Source organism: Chiloscyllium punctatum, chromosome 45, assembly GCF_047496795.1.
Source record: "Chiloscyllium punctatum isolate Juve2018m chromosome 45, sChiPun1.3, whole genome shotgun sequence".
In the NCBI taxonomy this organism is placed as follows: domain Eukaryota; kingdom Metazoa; phylum Chordata; class Chondrichthyes; order Orectolobiformes; family Hemiscylliidae; genus Chiloscyllium; species Chiloscyllium punctatum.
In genome coordinates, this window is record NC_092783.1 from 65,890,144 (window position 1) to 65,899,310 (window position 9,167).

General features: G+C 44.0%; 2 protein-coding genes across 4 annotated transcripts in view; both read right to left on the bottom strand.

The window, feature by feature from the left end:
• The window catches only part of LOC140467524 (striatin-interacting protein 1 homolog), a 188,609-nt gene extending 179,741 nt beyond the window's left edge, over positions 1–8,868 (bottom strand). The window contains exons 1-2 of one of the 3 annotated variants that reach the window (XM_072563969.1): positions 8,657–8,868; positions 5,844–5,913 (exon numbers count right to left, since the gene is read on the bottom strand). The gene's annotated coding sequence lies outside the window, so the exon portion shown is untranslated. Of the gene's footprint in view, positions 1–5,843; positions 5,914–6,499; positions 6,521–8,656 lie in introns of those variants that run through there. The other 2 variants (XM_072563967.1, XM_072563968.1) reach the window with 2 other exon arrangements.
• The window catches only part of LOC140467130 (transcriptional repressor p66-beta-like), a 36,593-nt gene continuing 31,281 nt past the window's right edge, over positions 3,856–9,167 (bottom strand). Inside the window, exons 6-7 of the mRNA XM_072563196.1 lie at positions 5,844–5,913; positions 3,856–3,896 (exon numbers count right to left, since the gene is read on the bottom strand). Coding sequence (XP_072419297.1) covers positions 3,856–3,896; positions 5,844–5,913 — 111 coding nt within the window. The remainder of the gene's footprint in view (positions 3,897–5,843; positions 5,914–9,167) is intronic.

The following is a 9,167-nucleotide window of genomic DNA, read 5'->3' on the forward strand; positions in this document are numbered from 1 at the left end:
ATATTGGTGGATGTGCAGGTAAAACTTTGATGGATGTGGAAGGCTCCTTTGGGGCTTTGGATGGAGGTGAGGGAGGAGGCGTGGGCGCAGGGTTTGCAATTCCTGCAGTGGCAGGGGAAGGTGCCAGGACGGGAGGGTGGGCTGTTGGGGGACGTGGACTTGACCAGGTAGTCACAGAGGGATCAGTCTTTGCGGAAGGCGGAAAGGGGTGGGGAGGGAAATATATCCCTGCTGGTGGGGTCTTTTTGGAGGTGGCGGAAATGCCAATGGATGATTTGGTTTACGTGAAGGTTGGTAGGGTGGAAGGTGAGCACTGGGGGGGTTCTGTCCTTGTTACTGTTGGAGGGGTGGGGTCTGAGGGCGGAGATGCGAGATGTGGACGAGGCGCATGGGAGGGCATCTTTAACCACGTGGGAAGGGAAATTGTGATCTCTAAATAAGGAGGCCATCTGGTGTGTTCTGTCGTGGAACTGGTCCTCCTGGGAGCAGATACGACGGAGGCGGAGGAATTGGGAATACAGGATGGCATTTTTGCAGGAGGTAGGGTGGGAAGAGGTGTAATCCAGGTAGCTGTGGGAGTCGATGGGTTTGTAAAAAATGTCAGTGTCAAGTCGGTCGTCATTAATGGAGATGGAGAGGTCCAGGAAGGGGAGGGAGGTGTCAGAGATGGTCCAGATAAATTTAAGGTCAGGGTGGAATGTGTTGGTGACATTGATGAATTGCTCAACCTCTTTGCAGGAGCACGAGGTGGCGCCAATGCCGTCATCAATGTAGCGGAGGGAGAGGTGGGGTGTGGTGCCGGTGTAATTATGGAAGATAGACTGTTCTACGTAGCCAACAAAGAGACAGGCATAGCCGGGGCCCATACGGGTGCCCTTGGCTACCCCTCTGGTCTGGAGGAAGTGAAAGGATTCGAAGGAGAAATTGTTACGGGTGAGGACCAGTTCAGCCAAACGAATGAGTGTGTCGGTGAAAGGGTACTGTTGGGGACATCAGGAAAGGAAGAAACGGAGGGCTTGGAGGCCCTGGTCATGGCGGATGGAGGTGTAGAGGGATTGGATATCCATGGTGAAGATGAGGCGTTGGGGGCCGGGCGGCACTCTGCCTCTATTCCTGATGAAGGGCTTTTGCTCGAATCATCGATTTTCCTACTCCTCTGATGCTGCCTGAACTGCTGTGCTTTTCCAGCACCAATCTAATCCAGTTCTAGTCCAAGATTCGCTCAAGGTACACTTGCAGATCGAGTCAGTAGTTAGGAAAACAAATGCAATGACAGGATTTATTCCGAGAGTACTTGAATACAAAAGCAGGGATGTCCTTCTGAGGTTCTGGTCAGGCGACATTTGTGGCATTTTGCACAGTTTTGGATGTATTGGCCTGAAGTGTATTCAGAGGAGATTCATGAGAATAGCCCCAGGAATGAACAGCTTAACATATGACGTTCTACAGGTCTCCACTCAATGGAGTTTAGAAGGATGAGGAGGGATCTAATTGGAACATACAGAATACTGAATGGGCTGAACAGAGTGGATGTTGGGAAGATGTCCTAGGAAAGACTCAGATCCGAGGGCACAGCCTTAGAGTAAAAGGGAAAATCTTTTAGAATGGAGAGAAGGAGAAATTTCTTCAGTCAGAGAGTGGTGAATCTATGGAATTCACTGCCACAGAAGGCTGTGGAGCCCGGTCATTGAGTATATTTAAGATGGAGGTAGGTAGGTTCCTGATTGTAAAGGGGAATTTGGGTTATGGGGAGAAAGTAGGAGAATGGGGTTGAGAAACTTATCAGCCATGAGTGAACGGCAGAGCAGACTCGATGAGCTGAATGGCCTAACGTTTGCTCCTATGTCTAATGGCCTAAATGAGCAGAAAACAGCTGTTGATGATGTCTACAATCAGATTGTTAGAGGTTTACTTGCAAAGGTGAACTGAGCAGAACAATGGGATATGAAAAAACAAAATGTTTTGTGTTTTTCATTAATTCTACAGTCACAGCTTTTACAGATTGCCTGGAGTCTTTCTGAAGATTTTGAATTTCTAGATGCCTTCTTCCTTGTGTTTGATTAGGCTGTGAATCCTCTTCCTGATAGGAGTCAAAGTTCTTCTCAGCAGAGAATGGTTGTTCAGAGATAGGTTCATCCAGATCAAAATCGATGCAGTAAGCTCCCATATTACATAGAAAATTAGAAACCAGGACCAAGAGTAAGTCATTCAGCCCTTCAAGCCTTCAGCTTGATCCTCAAGCTCAACACCATACTCCCATTTTCATTCCATGCCCTTTGACACTTTTACTGTAAAGGTAAAAGATTATTGATCTCTTTCTTGAATATACTCAGTGACCCAGTCAAGAATTCCACATATTGACCACACTGTATGTGAAGAAATGTTTCCTCGTCTTAGTCCTAAATGGTCTATCCATATCCTGCAATTTACATCTGGTTCTAGACTCCCTAACAAAGTGAAATGCTCTCCCTGCATCTAGTTTGTCTTGTTGGAATTTTAAGTATTTCAATAGATCCCATCTCATTCTTCTTGACACCAGTTAATATAGGCCCAGACAAACCAACTCCTCCTCTTAGGACAGTCCTTATAATATATTGGGTTGACCGAAGACGAAGGTCGAGACCCATCTGCTCCTAATCCCCCTATAATCTCTCTATGCACAGTCATTATTAGATTAAATTAGATTACTTTACAGTGTGGAAACAGGCTCTTGGGCCCAACAAGTCCACACCGACCCGCCGAAGCGCACCCACCTACACCCATTCCCCTACACTTACCCCTTACCTAACACTACGGACAATTTAGCATGTCCAATTCACCTGACCTGCACATCTTTGGACTGTGGGAGGAAACCGGAGCACCTGGAGGAAACCCACGCTGACACGGGGAGAATGTGCAAACTCCACACAGTCAGTCGCCTGAGGCGGGAATTGAACCCGGGTCTCTAGCGCTGTGAGGCAGCAGTGCTAACCACTGTGCCACCGTGCCGCCGTATCACCTCTTTATTGCCAACTTTGCTTCTGGAGCCATGACTCACCTTCTCTCAGCCTAGTATAAATACCTCCCTATTTTTCCCTTTTTTTAGCTTTGACAAAGGGTCAGTTAGACACGAAATGTCAGCTCTTTTCTCTCCTTACAGCTGCCAGACCTGCTGAGATTTTCCAGCATTTTCTCAATTTGCTTTTATCGAGACCCATCTAGTTCTTCAACTGAGAAGATTAATTTTTATTTCCAAACCATTAAACTGGATGTCTTTCAGGTCAGGTTGCAATGAGAAAGGAAGTGCTAATCACACATCTGGGAAACCGTTTTCAAGGAGTCCAACAGTGTGGAGACAGCCCAAACTGGTCCACACCAACCCAATTTTCCTGCAGTTGGCCCTTATCCTTCTAAACTTTTCTTATCTGTGTATTTGTCCAAATGACTTCTTGATGTTGGTAATGCACTGCTTCAAACACTTAGGCTGGCAGCACATTCCATATGTGTATCACTCTCTGAGTAAAAATTGGTTTCTTTTTCTTCTTTCCCCTCTAACCTTAACCTGATGCCCTCTAGACCTCAATTCCCCAACCCTGGGAAAAAGTGCATTCACCCTATCCATGCCTCTCATGGTCTTTTACACTTCTATAAGACACCCAATCAGTCTTCTACAGTCTAAACAAAAATGTTCGAGCTTGTCCAACTTCTCCCACTAACTCAGACCATTGGGTCCTGGCAACATCCTTTTAAATTTATTCTGCACTCTTTCCAATTTAATAACATCCTTTCTACAGCAAGGTGACCAAAACTGAACACACTACTCCAAGTGAGATCTCACCAATGTCCTATATAACTCTAACATAATTCCCAACTTCTCTACTCAATGCCCTGACTGATGAAGGCCAGGGTGTAGGATCCTAAAAAATAAGAGAAAGTCAAAACCAAAAACAATTTTACTTTTTTCCAAGAATAGAAACAAAGTTCTGTGTGCTGGATGGAGCATATTCAAAGCAGTCTACAAAGTGTCCATCTACTGAACATAATCGCACAAAAGTGATGAGATCAGTATTAGTTCATTTAAATATACTACATACACCGTACAAAGATGATTCGAAAGGCCACCACAGTTAAAGTAGAGAAGCTTCTATTCTCAAGAAAGGATCTTAAAAATGGTCTAAGCTTAAGCAGTGAAAAAGATCTAGCAAGGCCACACCAGCAGTAATGTGAACAGTTCTGGACACCACATCTTTGAAGGCTATATTGGTTTAGAAATACAGAACAGATTTGTCAGAATAAAATTGAATGAGATTGGAATTTAGAGTTTAAAGGTGTTTTGATTAAAGTTCCAAAATATTGTTTTTCTTTGTCTATCACATCTATTCTCAATGTCAGCTGATTATAGAGTCTTTGAATAAGGAGAAAGTGAGGACTGCAGATCTGGAGATCAGAGCTGAAAAATGTGTTGCTGGAAAAGCGCAGCAGGTCAGGCAGCATCCAAGGGGCAGGAGAATCGACGTTTCGGGCATAAAGAAGGGCTTATGCCTGAAACATCGATTCTCCTGCTCCTTGGATGCTGCCTGACCTGCTGCGCTTTTCCAATAACACATTTTTCATCTTTGAGTAAGGAGCACAGTCTACAAATTGATAGGGAATTCAATTCAGATGTGAAATAAGGAACAGTTCTACACAAAATGTGGGAGGGGTTTGAAACTCTACAAATGTCAATTGATGCAGGAGCAGCTGCATATTTTAAATTGAAGATTAACAGATGTCTATTATCCAATGCAAGAAGGGATAAGGATGCACACATGAGGTTAAATGTATCTAGACAGATGTAAGAATGGGAGGGAGCAAAGGGATAGATACTTAGACTACAGATACTATCTCACGGCAGGTTTGGATAGAGGATCTGGATCTACACAGGCTTGGAGGGCCGAAGAGCCTGTTCCTGTAATTTTCTTTGTTCTTAGGTTTCAGCTTAGCTAAAATTTCATTCAGTGGTGAAACAGGCTTGATGAACTAAATATGCTATATCCTGTATGGGCAGCACAGTGGTTAGCACTGCTGCCTCACAGTACCAGAGACCCGGGTTCAATTCCCGACTCAGGCGACTGACTGTGTGGAGTTTGCACATTCTCCCCGTGTCTGTGTGGGTTTCATCTGGGTGCTCCGGTTTCCTCCCACAGTCCAAAGATGTGCAGGTCAGGCGAACTGGCCATGCAAAATTGTCCGTAGTGTTAGGTAAGGGGTAAATGTAGGGTTATGGGTGGGTTGCGCTTCAGCGGGTCTGTGTGGACTTGTTGGGCCAAAGGGCCTGTTTCCACACTGTAAAGTAATCTAATCTAATCTAAAACGCAAGTGAACCAAGAAGGTTAAAAAGAAGCATGTAACTCAATGTATAGTAGTTGCTGAGGGACAGGGTTTTCTCTTGACAGCTCAAACACTGCCTACATGCTGGCATGCTTTATTGCGATTATACAACCTCAGACCAGACATAACAGCTGAAAATAAGATAAAGAAGGGAAAAAAAAACTCTACTCCCTAAGTCCTTGCATGGACCAAATTAGCTGGTAATAGATTAAATAATCTAATGCATCTGCATACCTCCTGTCAACTAAATATACATGAATATCCTGCTGAAACTGAAATGAATGTTAACTGGTTACATTGTGATTGCAGCATATTGCTGGGAAGATCCCGCAGTTCCCTGAATGATTGTGGCAACAGGATGAAGCCAAGGAAGAGACTGCAGATAGGTGCACTGCTAGATAGTTTATTTGATACCTTGCAGTTTCACTCATCACTCAATGTCATTTTTTTAAAGTCTGAGAAACGTTCTAGAGTTTGAGAACATTTGTGCTTACCTGAAAGTTCTGCTGCCCATTTATCACTATCAGAATAATCAAACTCCAGGTCAGGTGATTCAGAGAAACCCTGTAGAGGTCACAGGGAAAGAAACATCAGAAAACATTCGCTTACACAAAAGGGAGAAAATCAGATACTGTAATATCATAAAACAGCTATTTGAACGCCAGACATCAGCACTTGAGAAAGGAACAGAGTAGGGTTTTTGTTTGGGCTGGGGGAAGCAGTGCAGTGACAGAGAGCAAGAGTACAAGCACAGATACAATCAATATTCCTAAATAGACAACAAGTCGGGAATGTGACTAGTCATCCATAGGCAGATGGAGGTGAATAATTGAATTATGATAAAATGAAGGACAGTGGATGCTGGAGATCTGAAACAAACAAAAACAGAAATGGCTGGAGAAAGTCAGCACATCGGACATCATCTTACAGAAAAAACAGAATTAATGTTTCAACTCGAGTTTCAACTTAATTGTACTCTCTCCACAAATACTACTAAACCTGCTGAGTTTCTCCAGCAATTTCAATTTGTTTGTAACTGAATAATGATAAACAAGATATAAATGATTTGGATGTCAGCATAAGGGGTACAGTTAGTAAGTTTGCAGATGACACCAAAATTGGAGGAGTATTGGGTAGCGAAGAAGGTTACCTCAGTTTACAACGGGATCTTGATCAGATGCGCCAATGGGCTGAAAAGTGGCAGATGGAGTTTAATTTAGATAAATGCAAGGTGCTGCATTTTGGGAAAGCAAATCTTATACACTTAATGGTAAGGTCCTAGGGAGTGTTGCTGAACAAAGAGACCATGGAGTGCAGGTTCATAGCTCCTTGAAAGTAGAATCGCATGTAGATAGGATAGTGAAGGCGGCATTTGGTATACTTTCCTTTATCAGTCAGAGTATTGAGTACAGGAGTTGGGAGGTCATGTTGCGGCTGGTCAGGACATTGGTTTAGGCCACTGTTGGAATATTGCGTGCAATTCTGGTCTCCTTCCTATAGGAAGAATGTCGTGAAACTTGGAAGGGTTCAGAAAAGATTTACAAGGAAGTTGCCAGGGTTGGAGGATTTGAACTATAGGGAGAGGTTGAATAGGCTAGGGCTGTTTTCCCTGGAGCGTCAGAGGCTGAGGGATGATCTTATACAGGTTTATAAAATCATGAGGAACATGGATAGGATAAGTAGACAAAGTCTCTTCCCTGGGGTGGGGGAGTCCAGAACTAGAGGGTATAGGTTTTGGGTGAGAGGGCAATGATATAAAAGAGATTTAAGGGGAAATTTTTTTCATGCAGAGGATGGTACGTGTATGGAATGAGCTGCCAAAGGAAGCGGTGGAGGCTGGTACAATTGCAACATTTTAAAGACATTTGGGTGTATGGGTGTATGAATAGAAACGGTTTGGCGGGATATGAGCTGGGTGCTGGCAGGTGGGACTAGATTGGGTTGGGATATCTAGTTGACATGAGCAAGTTGGACCGAAGGGTCCGTTTCCATAGTGTACATTCTCTATGATCTTTAACTCTCTCTCGCCTTGTGCAGTTGTCAAGACAAAGTGAACCTACGATCATGGGTCATTTGGATGAGTTATGAATACTAATCAGCTGTCATTCATGCAATGGTTAGATGAATAATGCTTGATTAAACATGTATATAATTCATTTGGACCAGATGTTTCAAGTTGAAAACCCAATTCTTTCTAAGAGGTCTCTGATGTCATCTCACCTGTGGCATCAGAGACTGCCATAAGACAATATCACAAAAATCTACATCTGCAGATAAGTAGATTAAATTTGCAACAGTAACTTAAGAAATTGAATTTGGTGAACACACATGAGCTATAGACAATAGACAATAGACAATAGATGCAGGAGTAGGCCATTCTGCCCTTCGAGCCTGCACCGCCATTCAATATGATCATGGCTGATCATTCCTAATCAGTATCCTGTTCCAGCCTTATCTCCATACCCCTTGACTCCACTATCTTTAAGAGCTCTATCCAATTCTTTCTTAAAAGAATCCAGAGACTGGGCCTCCACTGCCCTCTGGGGCAGTGCATTCCACACAGCCACCACTCTCTGGGTGAAGTAGTTTCTCCTCCAAGTGCTCCTGCACTTGCTGTTTTTATTTCAGATCTCAAGTAGTCACAGTATTTTGTATTAACCCTTTAATATTGGCTCAGCATTTTTTTGGCCAAATTGAATCACATTGCTTGTAGTCAACTCAAATCCTCAGATACAGATTTACAGCACAGGTGACAGCCATTTGGCCCATCATGTCTCGATCAGTTAACAAACGTCTGATCCTTCTTATCCTATTTTCCATCCCTGGATGCTATGAAAATGTGTTTTTCTGGAACAGCCACCCTTTCAGGCAGAGTGGTCCAGACTTCCAGCACCCACTGAGTGAAAAAAATTCTCAATACTCTGCTTAGCTTTCTACCTCTACCCCCTTCATTATTGACCCCTACGCTAATGAAAAACATGCCTTGCTATCCAGCATATACACTTGAATCGTACATACCTCTAACCCCAATCAACATTTGCTGTTCCAGGAAAAATCTATTTCAGTCTGCCCAATCTTTCCTCATTTCCTTCCTGTAATTTATAGCTATCCTCTGCACAATTTATCACTGCACCAACTTATACCATCCAGGAATGGCTTCATCATACCCCTGTACACAAGGTACATCTCAGACAGCAAAGGCCCCAGCGCTGTACTGAACCTGTACAGGAACCCCAGTACTGACCCCAATGGAAACAGATTTCCATTCTCAGAAACATCCCTCTACCATCACCCTCAGCTTTCTCACCCAATTTTGGATCAAATGGGCCACTTGTCTTGGATCCTATGAGCTCTAAGTTTCTTGACCATCGTGCCAGTGAAACTTAATGAAGAGACTCTGGCAAACTGTCACCTAAATCGGAAATGTTAACTATGCCCTCGTCCATGAATTACATAAAATTAATATACAAGTAAAATAGATAATGAGGAGGACAAATAGAATATGGTGATTATTGCTTTAAAAATAGAATATAAAAATAGAGAAGCGTTATTGTGGGGAACTGTGTACAGTTTTGTTCCCCTTATCCCACTCCATCTAAACAAACAACCAGACTCCGCCCCTCCCCCTCCCTTCCTCAGACTCTGCCCCTCCCCACTCCCCCAGACTCTACCCCCCCTCCCTCCCACCACAAATGCTGCCCTTCCCCCTCCCTCCCCCAGACTCCACACCCCCCCAGATTCCACCCCTCCCCCTCCCTCCCCCAGACACCGCCCCTCCCCCTCCGCCTCCCTCCGAGCCACCGCCCCTCCCCCTCCCT